Raw genomic sequence first — 21829 nt, forward strand, 5'->3', positions numbered from 1 at the left:
GTAGTTGGAGCTGCACTCATGCTCGTAAATTAAGGATAATGCTGATACATGGTGAAACAACGTTCTGGTGGGCGGTTTGCGGGTTTAAATCACCTTGGGGTATGACTATGCGGTGCATTTGACCTGCGGTCGTCGCACGGTGGCGCTGGCAGGTGTGTTGGTGCATGTCTGAGTACGGTGCAGCGAGTACGTGTACAGACGTTTTCAAACGTGCTAATGGTGACTGTGTGTTGAAAATAGCTCAAAGATTACATATTGATGACGTAATGAGGGGTAGAATACTAGGGAGACTGGAGGCTGCTCAAACACAGTAGGTCGTACGTAACACGGGCCCTCCGTGTGCCACAAAGTGTGATCTCAAAATTATGGCAACGATTCCAGCAGACAGGAAACGTGTCCAGGCGCTACAGTACGGGACGTCCACAGTGTACAACACCACAAGAAGACCGATATCTCACCATCAGTGACCACATACGGCCATGGAGTACTGCAGGTAGCCTTGCTGGAGACCTTACCGCAGCCACTGGAACAGTTGTACAGTTGTCTCCAGACACACAGTCTACAGATGACTGAGCAGACATGGTCTATTAGCCAGGAGACCTGCAGGGTGCATTCCACTGACCCCTGGTCACAGGAGAGCCCGTAAAGCCTGGTGTCAAGAACACAGTACATGGTCACTTGAACAGTGGTCCCAGGTTATATTCACGGACGAATACAGGTATAGTCTGAACAGTGATTTTCGCCGGGTTTTCATCTGGCGTGAATCAGGAACCAGTTACCAACCCCTTAATGCCCTTGAAAGGGACCTGTATGAAGGTCGTAGTTTGATGGTGTGTGGTGGGATTACGGCTGGTGCACGTCCACTCCTGCATGTCTATGACAGAGGAACTGTAACATGTCAGTATATCGGGTGTCATTTTGCACCAGTATGTCCACCTTTTCAGGGGTGCAATGAGACCGACCTTCCTCCTGATGGATGATGAAGCACGGCCACAGGGAGCTGCCATCATGGAGGAATATCTTGAAACAGAAGATGTCAGGCGAATGGAGTGGCCTGCCTGTTCTCCAGACCGAAACCCCATCGAGCACGTCTGTGATGCTCTCGGTCGACGTATCGCTGCTTCAAACCCCTAGGACACTTCAGGAGCTCCGACAGGCACTGGTGAAAGATTGGGAGGCTATACCCAAGCAGCTGCTCGACCACCTGATCCAGAGTATGCCAACCCGTTGTGCGGTCTGTGTACGTGTGCATGGTGATCATATCCCATATTGATGTCGGGGTATATGCGCAGAAAACCGTGGCGTTTTGTAGCACATGTGTTTCGGGGCGGTTTTCTCGACATATCACTAATACCGTGGACTTACTGATCTGTTTCGTGTGTGTTCCCTTAGTGCCTATACTATTAGCACCACTTTTGTGTAGTGCAACGTTGTGTGGCACCACATTCTGCAATTATCCTTAATTTATAAGCATGAGTGTAGATGCATGGAACATCGCATGTTGAAAATCGTTAGGAAATTCAATAATACGAGGCCCACAGTGTGAAGAATATGTTGAGAATACAAAATTTACCTCTGACCATGGACAACGCAGTGGCCGACGGCCTTCACTTAACGACTGAGAGCAGCGCCTTTTACGAGAGTTATCAGTGCTAACAGGTCAGCAACACTGCGTGAATTTACCGCAGAAATGTATGTGGGATGTACGACGACAGGGCAGGCGAAATATGGCATTAAGGGGCTATGGGAGGATACAACCGACTACATTTCCTTTGCTAAAAGATCATCATCGCCTGTAGTCCCTGCCTTGGGCTCGTTACTATATCGGTTGGACCCTAGACGAATGGAAAACGATGATCTGGTCACATGAGTTCCGATTTCAGTTGGTAAGAGCTGTTGGTAGGGTTCACACTGTGCAAACTGGTGGTATCTCCGAAATGGTGTGGCTGTGTTTAAATGGAATGGACCGAGTTCTCTGATTCAACTAAATGCAGACCGTCTGGAAAAGATTATGCTCGGCTACTTGAAGATCATTTTCAGCCATTGATGGACTTCATGTCCCCAAACAAAGATGCCATGTCACGGAGCCACAATTGTTCACGATTCGTTTCGAGAATGTTCAATGCAGGGGATAGTTACATGTGACTTGTGCTAAGGAAATTATTGAATGTGTTGAGCTCTTCTGGTCGACAAATTTATCACTGGAGAAAATACCTACCGAATGTTCTGGACCGAGAGGTCTCTGGATCTGATATTGTAGTTCTGATTAAAATCTGGAGACGAAATTCAACTCATTGGCATCCGCCAAGAATTCATCTGGATTCTCGGGAATGAGCCCCTTAACTGAAACCATGTAACACTTTCACCTATTCACATTGGCTTGTGGCACAGCCAAGGGAACTATTCTCCAGTGTTGCGTCGCTCTTCGTCTGTACTTGTTGGGGTTGTTACTCCCTGGTACTGTATCCAGTAATAGATTAGTTTGACAAGTCATTACACCAAAACTCTAAGTACAAAGAATGTAGCGACTGTTGAAGTCAGCCTAGAGAAGACGATTTTAGGTTCCATAGGAACGTAAAAAAGATGTGAGGCAATGCTACGACTTATCTTAGACGATGGCCTCAAAAGGCAAACCAAAAGTCATAAAATGTGCAGATGCTGACCGAAACACATTCAGTTAAATTTTCAAGTTACAAAACCTAACTAAAATAATTAAGCACTTAGAAAGTGTATCCAGAGGTCAATGTAACTGCGTACATCAGCTGATATGTAAATGACTGTGTTGCAATTCTGTGTGAGACGTAGAACGACCACCTGAACGCAATAGTGTTCTTCATGTTTAGTGTTGTTACCAGACCTGGTGCCACTCGTGTGCGGCTACGTTATCAGCATCTGACAGAGTTTGAAGCAAGCCATAGTGTGGATCTCCATTAGGCTAGCTGGTCGAATCATGCTGCATTCAGCTTTGTTAGGCATTTGGATGTGAAAGTGGGCTGATGTTGGACTACATGGGAACATGATGTCAAGGTTCCATACAACCTCGTCTGACCATAACAAGGGAGGATCATCGTATGGTGCACCAAGCACATTAAAACCCTTCACAAATGCGCCTGAAACAGGAGTGCATGGCCCCAAACAAAGGTATGTCACGGAGTCACAATTGTTCGCGATTAGTTTGAAGAACCTTCTGGACATTCGAGTAAATGATTTGGCTACCGAGGTTGCCCGACATTAATCTCACCGAATATTTGTAGAATCGACAGGTTAGTTCGTGGACAACATCCAAAACGAGCAACACTTTCGCAATTATGAACGGCTATAGAGACAGCATGGCTCAATATTTCTGCTGGTTTTCCGACGACTTGTTGAGTCCATGCGATGTCCAACTGCCGCATAGCGCCAGGCGAAAGAAGGTCCGACTCGGTACTCAAAATGAATGAAATGGCTCTGAACACTATGGGACTCAACTTCTGAGGTCATCACTCTCCTAGAACTTAGAACTACTTAAACCTAACTAACCTAAGGACATCACACACATCCATGCCCGAGGTAGGATTCGAACCTGCGGCCATAGCAGCAGCGCGGTTCCAGCGCGTAGAACCACTCGGTCACAACGGCCACTGACTCGGTATTTGGACTTACCCCATGACTATTGTCACCCCAGTGTAAATATTGTTTCTTTAAATGATGTATTCATTACTCCTATTCAGCATGTGGTTACAAATGTTTCCGCCAAGTTTCATGGTCCTACGTTCACTCATTTAGCAGGAGAGGCACTCTCAACCTGCAGAAGTTTAATTACAACAACTCAGTACTTTCCTTTCTCCAACACTTGCCACCAGTTAATACAATACTGGCCATTAAAATTGCTACACCAAGAAGAAATGCAGATGATAAACAGGTATTCATTGGACAAATATATTATACTGGAACTGACATGTGATTACATTTTCACGCAGTGTGAGTGCCTAGATCCTGAAAAATCAGTACCCAGAACAACCACCTCTGGCCGTAATAACGGTTTTGATACGCCTGGGCATTGAGTCAAACAGATCTTGGGTGGCTTGTACAGGTACAGCTGCCCATGCAGCTTCATCACGATACCACAGTTCATCCAGAGTAGTGACTGGCGTATTGTGACGAGCCAGTTGCTCGGCCACCATTAACCAGATGTTTTCAATTGGTGAGAGATCTGGAGAATGTGCTGGCCAGGGCAGCAGTCGAACATTTTCTGTATCCATAAAGTCCCGTACAGGACCTGCAACATGCGGTCGTGCATTATCCTTGCTGAAATGTAGGGTTTCGCAGGGATCGAGTGAGGGATAGAGCCACGGGTCGTAACGCATCTGAAATGTAACGTCCACTGTTCAAAGTGCCGTCAGTGCGAACAAGAGGTGACCGACACGTGTAACCAATGGGACCTCATACCATCACGCCGGGTGATACGCCAGTATGACGATGACGAATACACGCTTCCAGTGCGCGTTCACCGCGATGTCGCCAGACACGGATGCGACCATTAAGATGCTGTAAACAGAACCTGGATGCATCCGAAAAAATGACGTTTTGCCATTCGTGCACCCAGGTTCGTCGTTGAGTACACCATCGCAGGCGCTCCTGTCTGTGATGCAGTGTCAAGGGTAACCGCAGCCATGGTCTCCGAGCTGATAGTCCATGCTGCTGCAAACGTCGTCGAACTGTTCGTGCAGATGGTTGTTGTCTTGCAAACGTCCCCATTGTTGACTCAGGGATCGAGACGTGGCTGCACGATCCGTTACAGCCATGCGAATAAGATATCTGTCATCTCGATTGCTAGTGATACGAGGACGTTGGGATCCAGCACGGCGTTCCGTAATACCCTCCTGAATCCACCGATTCCATATTCTGCTAACAGTCATTGGATCTCTACCAACGCGAGCAGCATTGTCGCGATACGATAAACCGCAATCGCGATAGGGTAGAATCCGACCTTTATCAAAGTCGGAAACGTGATGGTACGCTTTTCTCCTCCTTACACGAGGCATCACAACAACGTTTCACCAGGCAACGCCGGTCAACTGCTGTTAGTGTATGAGAAATCGGTTGGAAACTTTCCTCATGTCAGCACGTTGTAGGTGTCGCCACCGGCGCCAATCTTGTGTGTATGCTCTGAAAAGCTAATCATTTGCATATCACAGCATCTTCTTCTTGTCGATTAAATTTCGCGTCTGTAGCACGTCATCTTCGTGGTATAGCAATTTTAATGGCCAGTAAAGTATGCCACCGCGGTCGCGGGCAGAGGTTGTAGTGTTTTGGTTCATTAGTGATGCTTTCATTTCCTGATGGTACCACTCTTTTGGACTCTGTCATGTGGTGCCGGTTGGTGTCGCAGGCGAGTACTGGGTGGTCGGCGTGGACATCGAGCAGTACGACGCGGACAACCCCGGCAAGTACCTGCGCGACCTGCTGCGGCAGCAGGAGGACGCCAACGCGACGCGGGCCTTCCGCTGCTACCTGGGCGTGGCGCCGTCCGCGCCGCGCGACATGACCAACTTCAGCCAGCTCGTCAGCTCCTACATCCAGCTGCCGCCCTTCAACATCCCCAACCCCGTCTCCGTCGTCGGCGGCGTCCGACTGGTGAGCCAACAGAGGCAGCGCCAACCTCTCCACGCTGCTGCTCGCTTCCCGCGGAATGTACGCTCTCAACGCATTTAGATACGTATTTAGGTATCTTACAAAAGGTGCACACACTTAAGGTATCTGTAGAGAGCAAGTTATTCTACCTCGCACGGATTCTCCCAGTCTCTGTCCATCTCCCCAAAAGTATCCAACGAGCTGTTCGCTGGTTTTTTATGAGAGGTAAGATAAAATTTGTCATTCTGCATCTACTTTTACACCTACATTATACTCTTTGAACCGCTGTGATGCGCGTGGTAGAGGGTATGTCCCAATGTACCAGTTCCTAGTGCTTTTTCTCGTTGCATTCATGTATAGAGCGAAGAAACGCAATGTTTATTGACTCTGTGCGTGCTGACTTAATCAAATTTTGTCCTGACGTTCTCTGTGGGAGCTGTACATTTTTGGAACGCAACCTACGAGAAGCAAGGTTACCCAAGAGACTCATGGGTTCAGCAGTAGAGGGTAGGAGGAGTCGGAGTAGACCAAGGAGAAGGTACCTGGATTCGGTTAAGAATGGTTTTGAAGTAATAGGCTTAACATCAGAAGAGGCACCAATGTTAGCAGTGAATAGGGGATCATGGAGGAATTTTATAAGGGGGACTATGCTCCAGACTGAACGCTGAAAGGCATAATCAGTCTTAAATGATGATGATGATGATGAACCTACGACCAGCTTAGGGACAGAAGTAATGACACTTTCTGCAGGAGTTGACCATTATTTTGAAGGACAATGCTCAAGGACGTACAGTGCAAACTGTTACTGATTTGTTTGACTGATGGGGCTGCCAAGTGCTATACCACCAACTGCACTCCCCTGACTTAAGTCCTCTTGAGTTCAACTCTATTTCTAAACTGAAGGAAACGCTTCACGGCATTCGCTTCAGAACTACTACAAATTCGTCGGGCAATAGACCGCGCCGCTAGAACTGTCAACACAACTGGCACTGCTAAGAGTATCCTGCGACTTCCACATCACTGGCAACTGGTTATGCACAATGCTGGTGACTACTTTGAAGGTCAGTAAAAATTTGAAACACCTATCTATTTTGTACGAGCTGTAAATAAATCGTTACCAATATTGAAGTTCCAGTCCTATTACAATAACTGTAACAGGTTGAAATTTTTACAAAATAATCGGAGCAACCTTTTGGTATAGCAGATGGTTCGCACCGGGTGGCAGAACCCATAACACTCCACAAGAATGCGGCCCAGTAGCGCTAATTAACTGATTCTAAAACATACAGACACAAAAAGATTAACATGCGCAGTATAGTGTGGCAACAAACCGCTGAATCTCACGCTCTGTGGATTAGATTTAGGGATTAGCTGCATCCCTTCCTGCAATACCACTCTGTTTTACAGTTTAGGAAAGGACAAGTCAAAAACGGAGAGCTGCATTAAGTTAATATAATTCTTCTTCATTTATAAGAAGCAGAAATTGTTTTTGGTGCCAAGACCCGTACTCCCGGTCTTAAATACACATTTCCATTAATACTAAGAGACCTCGGGATGGACCAACTCCGTAAGGCTGGCCACAAGAACACAGATGGAGCGTTAAAAGTCACATCAAACTTTACTGTTCACAACGGCAAAATTTACTGACCATCGGATTGGATGCCTTTATCCACTTGTCTCACCAAAGGACCAACACAATAAACAGCAAGCGTGCAATTGATTGGAAGTCTTACCACGGGAGGCTGAACTTTGTCAAACAAATCAAATGATTAAATAGCAAGACGATAATTAGTTCAGAGGTCCGCCTAGTTAACGACCAGTACCCAAGTTAGCGCACCTTGCAAGACACTTGGCTGGTATAACGTGCCGTAACTGCAGTTGTAACAGCGCTGGTGCACTCATAAATGTCAGCAACAACTTCAAGTTCCTCACCGGATATTAAAGCAGAGACGCAAACAAGCAGTTTGCTGCCACGTGGCTGCACGTAGAGTAGAACTCTGGCAGAGACAGCGGTTTGCAGGAGCACTCCTAATCCTGCGGTGGAAAAGGCCCCTCTTTTAGCTATACCACGTGCTCAGCACGTCCCACGAGCTCTCTAGCTAGGCACCGCCTCCCTCCTCATCATACTGTCTGAGAGAGCTAACTCGCCAGAGACCTCTTGGAAGCGACCGCGCACGCCCTCTAGGCAAAGATGGGTGCTCACGAAATCCCAGTGCGATAGATCGATTCGCTAACGTTTCTCACACTATTAAATAACAGGAACTTTGAAAAAGTAACAACTGCATGGTTGATAATGGTTTCGTCCTCTCCAGACTGTTTTCGCCGACTGAATAAGGGACGAATTTGACCGCCGTAAGGTTCCTCAGTGATGTAAATGTGTCTCTCAGAACAGCCTCGAGGCTGTAGACTGAGACACAGAACATGTTCTGCACGGGGTTGCTGCATGGTCTCGGGCGCCTTGCCACGGTTCGCCCGGCTCTCCCAGTCGGAACTTCGAGTCCTCCCTCGGGCGTGGTTTTGTGTGTGTGTGTGTTGTCCTTAGCGTAAGTTAGTTTAAGTTAAATTAAGTAGTATGTAAGCCTACGGACCTATGACCTCAGCAGTTTGGTTCCATAGGAACGTACTGCAAATTTAAAAAAAAAAGAACTTGTATACAATCAAACTAAGATTGCCTTTTCATCCGAGAAAATGTACTATGCAGCTCTTTCGTCGATGTCGTCCGTCACAGCAGATGAGGTAGCAACATATGAGACAGCGCCTCTGCAAAATTTCTGACCTGGGGAAGTTGGACTTGTATTGCTATCGTTTACTGTGCGGGCAGAACATCTAAGTTAATTAATTGCTCAGGATGCCATTATGGTGTATTTATTAATGAACACCATTAAAAAAATGGCTCTGAGCCCTCAGGGACTTAACATCCGAGGTCATGAGTTCCCTAGAGCTTAGAGCTACTTAATCCTAATTAACCCAAGGACATCACACACATCCACGCCCGAGGCAGAATTCGAACCTGCGGCCGTAGCAGTCGTGCGGTTCCAGAGTGAAGCGCCCAGAACCGCTCGGCCACAGCGGCCGGCAGTAAAATAATTTACAGTTACTCAGTATAATACACTTAATGCCGTGTAATATTGAAAACCGAGAGAATGATTGACACCGAGTTCAGACCAGGAGAACGTTCGAACACCGACTGGCTTACTTGAGTCACAACAAGGATCGCTAGCAAATGTCGTGCGCCATCTGAAGGATTCATACTTCGTTGTTAGTGTCTCCACCGTCATTTGTTTCTTGTTTCAATGAGTTTAATTCATGTTATAGTAATAGTAAAAAAGCTTTAATGACTCTAAGACGGCCCTAACATTTATGTTAATACAGGACTATAATACTTAATATTTGAGACAGAAACAGCCGCTGTTTTGCCCTTGAATGACGTGTTGTCTCAATGGTCTGCATTTGCTCTACTTCGTACGCTGTTGCCCAAAGGTCATTTTCTCACACCACCAGCTAGTTCACTTAACAGCGGCATACGGCACGACCAATTTACAGTCTGCTTGCCGATGGTGGTAATCGCCTCATATGCGTCGTAGTAGCGCTCTGTATTACAGCTTACGATAGTAACTTATCCATCTTATTCGTAGCTTTCAAGCATAAAACTAAAAATGGTAAACAAATGGGATCCTCACAAAGGCACTAAAGCGTGCCTCCACCTACGAACTACAGGCTCTCAATAAACCCAGAGCCGGCAGCGGTGGCCGTGCGGTTCTAGGCGCTGCAGTCCGGAACCGCGGGACTGCTACGGTCGCAGGTTCGGATCCTGCCTCGGGCATGGATGTGTGTGATGTCCTTAGGTTAGTTAGGTTTAAGTAGTTCTAAGTTCTAGGGGATTGATGACCTAAGATGTTAAGTCCCATAGCGCTCAGAGCCATTTGAACCAATAAACCCAGAATATTGTCAACAAGTTGTTCTTCAGAAGCAGCTGTCCGTACACATTTGGACTCTTAACGAAAAAGGCTTGTGTAATGCTGAAACTGAAATCAGTTATCATTTGTGCCCTCCGTAATCTGTATAACAATGTTTTAATGGGAAAAAATTTTCATCCAGCTGACAATTCTCTCATCACAATCACAACATCATCAGGCCGAAGAGACTGGCCACCTGGATTGCCTTTCTCTCTGAAACATTTCTTGCCAAATCCCTTCGTGAATCTTTCCCTTGGCGTATCCTGTTGCCTCCAAAAAAAAATATAATAATAATAATAAAATAAAAGAAAATATAAATGGTTCAAATAGCTCTGAGCGCTATGGAACTTAACTTCTGGGGTCATCAGCCCTCAGAACTTAGAAGTACTTAAACCTAACTAACCTAAGGGTATCACACACATCCATGCCCGAGGCAGGATTCGAACCTGCGACCGTAGCGGTCGCGCGGTTCCAGACCGTAGCGCCTAGAACCGATCGGCCACCCTGGCCGGCCGTGTGGCCTCCTTTCACTGGAAACGTAGTAGAGTATGATAAGAAACTAGTGGTAGGGGTTCATTCCACGTATCTGACCTGTTCACACAAGACAGTTGCGGTTGCTTCTCTTTAGACTGACAACGTTTGAGATTCGTGCACTTATTCCAACTAGCATAAGTAAAATATCTGCAACGCAGTGCCCCTGATTTGTACTAGACTCATATTAACTTGAACGTTGAAAAATAGATTTACAGTATATCACGTCATGGGGGACAGCTTTTATTAGAGACAAAATGTTTACTGACACTAGGTGTCGTTTAAGATTGGTTACGCCCCTGAGAGGTAGCAGGGCGTCCGTATTCTTCGGCATTCTTATTAAATGTGAGTTGCTTATTATCCAGGTAGCTGCTCCACGTGAAAGGTGGCAGGCCGCACAAAATTGAAGTTCCTGATGCGCTTCTAAAATATCTTTCCCCATCAAGAGTTTTATACGGACAAAATTTTTCTTCAAACGTTTTTCATCTGCGGAAAAAGAGAAACGAGCGTTTTGTTTCCAGTTTCTCCCGCCCTCATATTCATTAGCTCCATTGTAAACCAATACAACCTGTAATGAGTCACAAGGCTGCCATTGTACTCCAGACATCAGGCTTTCTCATTCACGCGAAACTTATTTTCTGTATTAGCTCACTTATTGCCTAGTATGGCCTTCACCTTTTTGCTGGTCTGCCAATATCTCTTTTTCCATTCCGCTCAAATTCTTTTAGCGTTCTTCAGAATCTTCGATTATTTCCCTTTAGGTCTTCAGTCGGCCTTTGTTTTCTTCTACTGTTCATCGTGTAGTTCTCGTTGTTGCTAATATCCATAGTTATGGCTATCTCTCGTTTTATATCATTTGACGGTGTCTTTTTTGTTCGTAATTTAGAGGCCATGATTCACTAAATTAAACAAAGTAGAGAAAAAACCATTCTCATAAAACTTTATTTGTATTTCTTTTCGTGTTTTTATGCGAATCTTGTATACTCACTGAATTCATTAATTCGCGTTCTTCTTGCACGTCCTTATTCTGATTGCCCTTCTACATTCTTTCTTTATATCAAACACATCTTTCTGGTTTCCACCTTAAATATATCACTGTTTAATGAAATGCAAAATGTCATCATCACAGTTTTGGGTTTAAATTGCGAATGAGAAAAAAATTATTTGTGCATGCAATGGGTTTAAGTAACAAACAAGAAAAATGTATTCAGAATGAAGAGGTACGAAAGTATATACGAGGGTTGGAACTTCAATAGTAGTAACTATTTATTCACAACCGATACAAAAGAATTACATGTTTGCACCTGTTACTGTCCTTCAAAGTAGTCAGCAGCGTTGTGTAGAACCCGTTGCCAGCGATGTGGAAGGCGTAGTATACCGTTAGCACAGCCTGGTCTGTTCATGGTGCGAATCGAGCGGTCTCCTGCCTGTCGAATCTCTGGAACAGTTATGAAGCGAATGCCACGAAGTGGTTCCTTCATCTTCGGAATCAATTCAAAGTCACAGGGACTTAAGTCGGGGAAGTATGGTGGATGGTACAGTACTTCTTAGTCTCATAGATCGAACAGAGCAGCCACAGCTTGTGCTGTATGCGTCCGCGCATTGTCGTGCAAAATGATGGGTGAGTTGTGCAGAAAGTGTTGCCGCTTCTTTGGCAAATCTGGTTGCAGGTGATGCTCCAAAAACGAACAGTAATACTGTGCACTGACGGCCTGTCGTGGAGGAACGTAATGCGTTAGGATAACACCATCACAGTCGTACACGAAAATCACCATAACTTTAGACCGCTCCATTCCCACGATCAACAGAATAGGCTCTGCTAACGGTATACTACGCCTTCCACATCGCTGGCAACGGATTCTACACAAAGCTGGTGACTACTTTGACGGACATTAACAGGTGCAAACATGTAACTCTTTTGTATCGGTTGTGAATAACTAGTTGCCACAATTTAAGTTCCAACCCTCGTAAAAGAGCAGTCACAAATGAGGATATTCATAAATTCTGTAACATATTAGAAACACAAACACATATTCATAAACACACGCAGTGAGTGAATGACAGGAGAGAGATAAATGAGGGAGACTTCTTAATTTGTAATGGTAATATTACACCCACAACTGACTGTTTATGAGAGGAACTGTATTTTATTAATTATGTCAGTTCGGATGACACTTGCAGTATAACAATCGGAGATGTCTTCGATGAAAATTCGAACGACAGTCTGTGCCATAATTGAAAGGAATAGAAATTCTAGTTATTTCTTTGTGGTAACGTGATCGAAGACCACAAATCCGCAGCTTAGAGATTAGGTCTCCGTTCATACCTCGAATTTTTTGTTGGAATTTAAACTGAGTTTCACCACCGGCAATATTTTAGCGCATGTGAAAAGTAATTACACCGCAGATAAGATTTTGGGGATTTCATTTTAAGGTACATCTTTCCTCATAACAGATCCTGTGAGCAGATTATGATGTCATGCGAAAGGAAGGACACAGTACCCACAGACGACCATACCTAGCAAAATACAATACCGTCCAAAATTTGAAATTATGTTTAATTTATTTCGGTATCAGCCAATACAATTTCTTTGCAGCTGGTATAGAAAAACTACAATAAAACCAGTCATGAATTCTCCGCGCCCCTCCACGACGACACATAATATCGTACAATAACGTTAAATCGCCTCGTCCGTGTCGCTCATAAAAGTTAGCTCTGAGGACACTATAACGAGACGTAATTGCTAATGGAATCGTGTTATAGCGTGGTTTGAGATGCTTCTGTATATGCTCAGCTTTGCAATTATCTGATTAGGGAGTAGTATCAATTTCGGAAATGGAAGCTGCCCACAGGACAAGCTAGCCCACACTAATCAGTCCACGATTTCGCCGGCCGATTGTCGTCCGCACATTCAAATCTCATAGGATTAGTTCTAAAAGAGAATGGTTGCAATTTTTCTCTAAAAACCGTCGTGTGGCATGCACAATAAAACAACTTATTTGATGTACAAGAACGTACAGTCCCATGTACGTCACAAAATCGCAGATCGATGAGCTCAGTATTCGTAACATAACTAGCGGTAATAATCGCTAAAGTGAATATCTGAATATAATTGCGGATAATAGCAGCCAGCACCTTAAGAAATATTTATGTTTTCCATGAACTAGTTTTTGAGCCTTTTGAGACTCGTCTTCAGACGCGGCATGCAAAAATTTAAATATTGCTTCTTTTAGCGTGATGCTGCGTACTGCGAAACCTGCCACTACCTTATAATACTAACCTGTGAGTATATACTATATTATGTCCCTGGACTTAATACCCTGAAAATATTCCTCCTTCGTATGAAATTTGTTCCTGAATGAATAACAACGCCATCCGACCAATTTTTATGAAATATCAGGTAATGAACCAACGTTTTTAGTGCTAAGGAACAATAAAGGGATCTGTAATATAGGTAAATTGGAATCAAGATCTTCAATTATCCTAGTATCAACTATTGTTAGTGTAGCATTCCTCAGAGGAGAGATACGTGCCATGTAGACGTAACTACACCGGTGTCTACTAATACCTAACAAATGGGAAGTAACTTATCTGATACCAAAGTGTCGAAGTATTCGTCGTTGCAGTAGGTGCCTTCAACAGCGTTCCGTCTCGCAATTACCTAAATTAGCTGAAAATTGCATCTAAATCCGGAAATAATATTGTTACTGAAGTTGGGTTATAGAAATTCTGTCTTTGCTGAGGTCAGATCAATAAATATTTCAATTATATTGCAATGAAAATTTGCTTTCATGAACGGAGCTTAAAATAACACATGTGCCAATGAACATTACTGAAGGGAGGACTGAAAATCAATTTCGCGAGAAAAAATATTCATGGGAGATATGAACTGAAATTCAGTTGTTACAAAGTAATCACAAAAGCTCATGAATAACGCATATACTCGTAAGTATCTGCTTATGGACACATTAACAAAAGAGAGAAAAATAATCCCATTTTCATGATACTCCTCACAGTTTAAAGAGAGTTGAGGGACCGATATGGTCCAAATGGCTCTGAGTACTATGGGACTTGACTTCTGAGGTCATCAGTCTCCTAGAACTTAGAACTACTTAAACCTAACTAACCTAAGGACATCACACACATCCATGCCCGAGGCAGGATTCGAACCTGCTACCGTAGTGGTCGTGCGGTTCCAAACTGTAGCGCCTAGAACCGCTCGGCCACTCCGGCCGGCGGACCGATATGCTTGGATACTCCAGTGAACAGTGTATGTTCCCCTATTTGTTCCATCAAAGATGCGAATCGAACAAGGAGCTATCACTGCTGAAGCGTATATGTAGTTGCAAAGCACGTTCCATAAATGAATCTGAAAAATTATGTAACAAGGAATTACTCCAGTGCAGTTCGAGCAAACGAGAGTCTCAACGATAATCCTGGACCACATAGCTTCAAAACTCATAACCATAAGATATTGGTCCGTACTTTACAAGTTGACTGCAGGCAGAACGATGTTCACAGCTTCAGGCAGAAATTAAAAGAGCCGTTTTCTGCCCGTCCACCCTATCCTACTGAACTCGAAGTTCGGCGCCAAGCAATATTGTTGGTCGATTACACTCCACTTGGCTAAAGCCATGCCTTACACTGCTCGTCCGAAAATAAGGTCACTCTAGCAGTCGAAAACATCTACTACAATATTCGATTTATACGAGTCGTGTCGGCAGTTACATCGTATTCGGCTGATGTTAACTGAATGTCGAAAAGTAGCCCTACAAGCAATACAGGCTCAGAAAATTGCATCTGGAGACACACACAAAGTGTAGGTATTAGTTCAAAAGATAAATCCTTTGACTACTGCAAGTGGTAAGATGAAATCATCACCTATAGCTCTGAAATTCTGAAACTCACTTGTCCCATTATCCCCTCCCCTGTCCCTCTGCTGGAAAATTCAAAGTAGCACACGTGTCCAACCCCTCACACAGGAATTCCCACCTAGGACGTTCTACATTAAAATGGCAGACAGATTGGCCACCATTCACAGAATGAGATTTTCACTCTGTACCGGAGTGTGCGCTGATATGAAACTTCCTGACAGATTAAAACTGTATGCCGGACCTAGACTCGAAATCGGGACCTCTCCCTTTGCCACAGGGACCTGATTTCAGGGCCTGACATAAATTTTATTTTTTGAGTTTTCGGTAATTTTTATACACTGAAGGATGAAAGTTCGTAGGCTTGTTTCTACATCTGAACGGTGATGTCTATTCAAATCTCGCGTCAGTCACACAAGAGTGGCGCTAGCAACGCCACTATGAGAAAACAGATCAGGTTTGCTTTGAATACACGCTGTAACGGTCGTGAGCGTTAGTTACCTTTGAGACTGGACGTGGGGAGTTGATGTTAGTCAGGAATGCCTTTAAGGCGACAAAAGAGCCGTTATCAACATCCCACTGAGAATGAGGGAGGTCGTGTAATAGGGATACGAGAAGCTGATGTTCCTTCTGCGATATTGCAGGAAGACTTGGTTGGAATCTACCCACTGTACATGATTGCTGGCAGCAGTGGTCACGTAAATGTACGGTCTCAAGAAGTCTGTGCTTCGGATGGCCACGTGGCACTACCGAAAGGTAAGACCATCGTGCTCGGCGTATGGCTCTGGCACGTCGTACTGTATTTGCTGCAGCAATCTGAGAAGCAGTTGGCACCGCCATCACACAACGATCTGTTGCAAATCTGTTACTTCAAGGTCTGTTCCGATCCAGACGCATTCTACTGAGCCCAGATCATTGCCGTTTGCCGCTTCAGTGGTATCAAGGGAGAAGTCATTGGAGGGCAGTGTGGAGATCTGTTGAGTGATGGCCGCGTTTTGGTTAGGAGGAGGCCAGTTGAGGGCCTGCAAACAATTTGTCGTGCTGGACACACTGGAGCTACACCCGGAGTTACGGTTTCTGGTGTGATTTCGTGTGACAGCAGGAGCACTCTCGTGCATATTCCATGCACCCTGACTGCAAATCTGCCCGTCAGTCTGGTGATTCGAACTGTCATGCTGCCAAAGAGCATTTCAGGGATGTTTTCCATAAGGATTACACTCGCCTACATACTGCTGTTATCATCCAACATGTACTACAGAGTGTCGACATGTTGCTTTGGTCTCCAATGGAGAACATATGGGACATCACTGGACAATGGCTCTGGCGTCATCCACAAGCAGCATTAACCATCCCTGTATCGACCGACCAAGTGCAATGGTCATGGAACACCATCCACAAACTGACATTCGGCACCTATACAATACAATGCATACACGTTTACATGCTTGGATTCAACATTCTGGCAGATACACCGGTTATTAACGTACCAGTATCACCTTTACAATGGCTTATCTCGCGCTTACATTACTCTGTAATCTTGCAATGATAATCACTTAAATATGTTAGCTAGACAAATGAATTCCGAAAATGTCATTACTCTTCATTAACTATATTCCGCTTCAAAAATGTTCAAATGTGTATGCCGGCCGTTGTGGCCGAGCAGTTCTAGGCGCTTCAGTCTGGAACCGCGCGACCGCTACGGTCGGAGGTTCGAATCCTGCCTCGGGCCTGCATGTGTGTAATGTTCTTAGGTTCGTTCGGTGTAAGTAGTTGTAACTTTGTAACTTCTAGGGGACTGATGACCTCAGATGTTAAGTCCCATAGTGCTCAGAGCCAATTATTTATTTTCCTGTTTTTTTTTTTTTTTGTTCAAATGTTTATGAATTCCTAAGGGACCAAACTGCTGACGTCATCGGTGCTAGACTTATACACTACTTAAACTAACTTATGCTATGAAAAACACACCCACCCACGCCCGCGGGAGGACTCGCATCTCCTGCGGGAGGGGCCGCGCAATCCGTGACATGGAGCGTCAAACCGTGCGGCCACTCCGTGCGGCTATTTTTCGGGGTTCCACCTTTTTTCTGTCAGTATATCTAAGAGAATATTTTAGTATTTCCAGACTTATGCAGGCTTATCAGTCGTTCGGCTATATGAGACTAACAAGGAGAGGTCCCTAGGGGTGGGACAGACTTTTTGAAACATTCTATACACGTAGTGATGCAAGTTAAGTAATCGACGAAAACTTCCGGAATTTCGTGCGATGCAATATATGTTTAAAAATGGTATTAATTTACATACTGATTCCATAGCGCAGAGGTTAAGGTATTAGTCATAAATGCAAGAGGATTATTTTTAAATCTTTATCGAAATGACTTCGATCATTATTTTTATTTATTTACTTGGTTGAAATGTAATTTTTTCTATTCCTTTGTCACTATTAGTCATCGTATAAATACACTCTGGTGAGCCCTCGTTTGTGAGTAATCGACGAAAATTTTCGGAATTTCGTGCGATGCAATATATGTTTAAAAATGGTATTAATTTACATACTGATTCCATAGCGCAGAGGTTAAGGTATTGGTCATAAATGCAAGAGGATTATTTTTAAATCTTTATCGAAATGACTTCGATCATTATTTTTATTTATTTACTTGGTTGAAATGTAATTTTTTCTATTCCTTTGTCACCCTATTAGTCATCGTATAAATACATCATTTGCTCCCATTTTTCTTTCTGCACGTCTTTTTCCACTTGGCTTCCTTGTTCATGTGATTTTAATTATTGTTGTGTATTATCTTCGATTTAATTGTCGTCCATGTTATTGCATTCATTATTTCTATTCCTCATTTTTGCTTCAATTACGTTTCACTTATAATCCCTGCTTTGATTTAAACCGTTATTATTTTGTTCATAGTGGAATAAGAATTTGTGTTTTAAATGTTTGTATGACGATTGCCATTCAAAAAGATGTACATCTTGTAACGTAAAATACGTTCTTGACACCATTGCACAGACAATATAAACAGCTGATTTTTCTTTTGTTTCTTAAACGACAGATCGGAGTTTTCCAATATTTAAGCATTGTGGTAGATAAATAAAAATTATTAAATAAAACAACGCAAGAGAAACATAGAGCCAGCCTGTGTGGCCGAGCGGTTCTAGGCGCTACAGTCTGGAACCGCGCGACCGCTACGGTCGCAGGTTCGAATCCTGCCTCGGGCATGGATGTGTGTGATGTTCTTAGGTTAGTTAGGTTTAAGTAGTTCTAAGTTCTAGGGACTGATGACTTCAGATGTTAAGTCCCATAGTGATCAGAGCCATTTGAACCATTTGATTTGAAAACATAGACAGCCACTTACCCCTGAAGATGACATGTTAAATTGCAGACATGCAGCATTGTAAGATACTTCACCTGAGCTTTCGGCCACAGGCTTCGTAAGAAAAAGAAGGAGAACACACGCCATTAATCCACAGAAGCAACCATACCTCACGCACACTTGACCGCCAACTCCTGACAGCTCGGACCGGCATTCTGGGCTGAGCTGTCGGAGTTGGCGGTCACACGTGCGTGAAGTGCGCTTGTTTGTGTGAGTGAATGGTGTGTGTGTTTCTCTTTCGACGAAGGCTGTGGCCGAAAGCTTATGTGCAAGTGTGTTTTAATCGTAACTTAGCGTGTTATCCGTATGGTAAGTAGCAATCTGTCTATTCCTTACATTGTCAATATTCCAACCTAGAGTTCCTATTGTTTAATAATTAAATTCACGTGCACAAAGATTCCAAGTGGAATAAGTATGACAGGAGGAAGAAATAAGAGCAAATGAAGAAGTTAAAACGTTGATTAAAGACATGTGACAAAGGAATACAAATAAACGAAATTGCGTATAAACAAATTAACTGAATAAAAATAGTCATCAAAGTCACTTCGATTAAGATTTAAAAATTAAAAAATAATTGGATGTACCTAAGGAGAGTTGAGGCTAAAACCTTTTGCATGTAGTCTTATATCTGAACTGTTAGGCTACGCAAACAGTCTGTAAGCTGTTACTATTTTTAAACTTACAAAGCATAGCACGAAATTTCGAATTTCTTTTCTGTCGATTACTCGCAAACGAGAGCCGACCAGGTTGAATGGTTTCAAGGTTTGAATTCTTGGACCTTCAAGCTACACCATTGTAGGCCTACACATTCTTCAAACAGTCTATCTCACTGCTGGGGACCCCTCCTTGTTAGTGCTAAACGACTGGTGGCAGAATTTTACTATGACACTCGGTCATCATGGATCTCCGCAGTCAAAGTTCCACATGGAATGATATAGAGACTATAATTCACGCTTACAAATGTTTCGTAAAACAGCATATTCTGTCACTTCACACATGAAACAGGAGTTCTATCCTGAAGTGATCGGAGGGGTACTGCATATTTTCCTCGTCCGGTACTAACGCCCCTTCCTGTAACAAGCGTTGATTTGTGCATAACTAGCTTCTCCCATCCTCTGGAAATCTTCAGCACACGTTACTCGATGATGTGAATATGTGTGGTTGCAGCAGTATCTCACTCATCGTAGTGTGCACTTGCAGCTACAAATTGTCGTCTCTGTCCATGAAAAACAGAAGATCGAACACGCAGTTGTAAAAGAGTGGCCTCACATTCGGGAGAATCACCGTTCGAAACTCCATCCGGCCATCCGGATTTATGTTCCAGTGGTTTTACACTTACGGGATGATTACTGAGCGTATTTGGTTGATTCATTTCCTAGTCCTCTCCTCTTCCGAGGTCGTGCCTTGTCTGTAATGTCTTCCTTTTTTACATAGAATAAATGTAGCTGTTGGCCAAGAGCAGAAACTGTTGCAGAACTGAGTCGGTAACACGCTGAAATTTGTACTGGGGCATGATAATTCCTTGAATTAGTGTTTTAGCCAGTAATCGATCACCCTCGAGTCTTTAAAAAATCGAATCCCTATTTATAAAACAGCTTCAGACGTGTGATAGCTGCTCAAAGCGGTTTATATGTCAGATATTTGAATTTAAGTATGTAAAACCATTATGGTTGAAGAATCAATACCTTAAGTATGTTTGTTTCACTAGATTTACAATATTCACCCATAGGGTAATTAAGAAGTCAGAACTAATACTGGATGAGTGAAATTGGGAACTCATGTCTCAATGAATACATAAGAAAACACTCACATAGAAGGGCTTGATGGCAAGGTTGTTCGTCACCATTTCTCCTTTCATTATTTTGTGGGGTATTTTATAGAGAAAAAGTTTGTTAGGAGTCGTCATGTGCTTTCATTCTCAAATACTGAATGAATATAGTGTGGATAATTTGCGTGCTGTGAAGTACGCTGCCTCGAGACACATGACTTACTGTGTTCAAACTTTAAGGTAAGATTACCTCTGAATGAGTAGGTTATGACAGCATTTTAAATTTTGAAATTCGGTCTGTGTTATTGTTATTATTATTATTATCATCATTATTCTTCATGTATGGGCCCAGTTGGAACACGCGAGCTACAATGAGTCAATGTCGCTTTTGATGGTTGACCTTCCTCTGTGTACAAATTCGTTTCATCCTTTCAGAATCAAATCGGTTTCTTTCGTCAGGCCACGGTACCCAGTCCGTTTTCTAATTTCCCTCTGACCAACTTCCCAATCAAATATCTTTTGTCTGAATGTGTTTCTATCTCTAACGTCCGCCTAAGTTATACCGGCTACTGCAAGACCCTCCTTATTGCAGCGACCCATTAATTGGCCCAGTTTTGTCCTTACTTCCGTTTTCGTAGAATTCTACTACTCGTTTTGTCAACCTAGTGGGTGCCATAATGTGCCCATAAATGTTAAGTCTTCGTTTTCTCAGGTCACTGTGTATGTCTGTGTATTCTTCTATTTCCTTATTATCTCTCAGCCTGTAAGTGTCTCCATCAGTAATTTTCGGGTCTGATATTTTCCTAATAATCTTTCTTTCTTTCGTCTTTTGAATTTCTTCATTATCCCTCTTTCTATTTAATATTAAAGTTTCTGCTCCATAAAGACATTCAGCTTTGATCACAGTGCTGTAATGCATAAGTTTACTGAATTTAGAAAGTGATTTTTTTATTATAACTATTTTATGTTAATCTGAATGCAGTTGCCGTTTTTTGACAGCGAACTTGGTTTGCAGCTTTTTGCAGATCGTTTTCTTGTATAATTTTCCCCAGATACTTAAATTAAGAAACTCTTTTTATTTTTCCATATTTTGTGTTCAAAAACTTTGGTGCTTGTTTGTTGCGTGTCATATATTCTGTTTTTTGAATGTATTTGTAGTCCTACTTTTTCGGCAACTTCTTGAAAAATTTCTATTTGTTTTTGAGCTGTAGTGATATTCCTAGTTAAAATTACCAGATCATCAGCAAAGGCGAGGCAATCTACTCAAATTTTAATTCTGGCTAACTTGACTGATTGGTCTATATTTCTACTCGATTTTGCTCTCGCCATTCTTTAATTACCTTTTCCAAAACACAGTTAAACAGTAATGGGGAGAGTCCATTTCCCTGTCTAACACCAGTCTTCAGATATTTCTCCCACGAATTTAACTTGAGACCGAGCGTCGGTTAACGTTTCCTTAATCAGTGTTAGAGTTTCATTATCTAGCCCTACTTCTTTTGAAATATGAAAATGAGATTCACGATCAACTGAGTCGTAGACATTTTTAAAATCCACGAATGTACGTACAATATTGTAACCAGAAATCCTCTGGTGCCTAAGATACGTTTTAAATTAAGAATTTGTCCTGGACAGGATCTGTTTGGCCTAAATCCTGCTTGGTGTTCCCCAGCTTAGGTTCTAGCTGTTCTTAGGCTAGATCTAGTGAAGTCT

At 43.2% G+C, this 21829-nt stretch overlaps 1 protein-coding gene across 1 annotated transcript in view; it reads left to right on the forward strand.

Moving 5' to 3' along the window:
• The window catches only part of LOC126416031 (guanylate cyclase 32E), an 809394-nt gene that overhangs the window by 433381 nt on the left and 354184 nt on the right, over nt 1-21829 (forward strand). Inside the window, exon 7 of the mRNA XM_050083488.1 lies at nt 5372-5616. Within this exon, the coding sequence (XP_049939445.1) occupies nt 5372-5616 (245 nt within the window). The remainder of the gene's footprint in view (nt 1-5371; nt 5617-21829) is intronic.

This window comes from Schistocerca serialis, chromosome 1 (genome assembly GCF_023864345.2).
Source record: "Schistocerca serialis cubense isolate TAMUIC-IGC-003099 chromosome 1, iqSchSeri2.2, whole genome shotgun sequence".
Lineage (NCBI taxonomy): Eukaryota > Metazoa > Arthropoda > Insecta > Orthoptera > Acrididae > Schistocerca > Schistocerca serialis.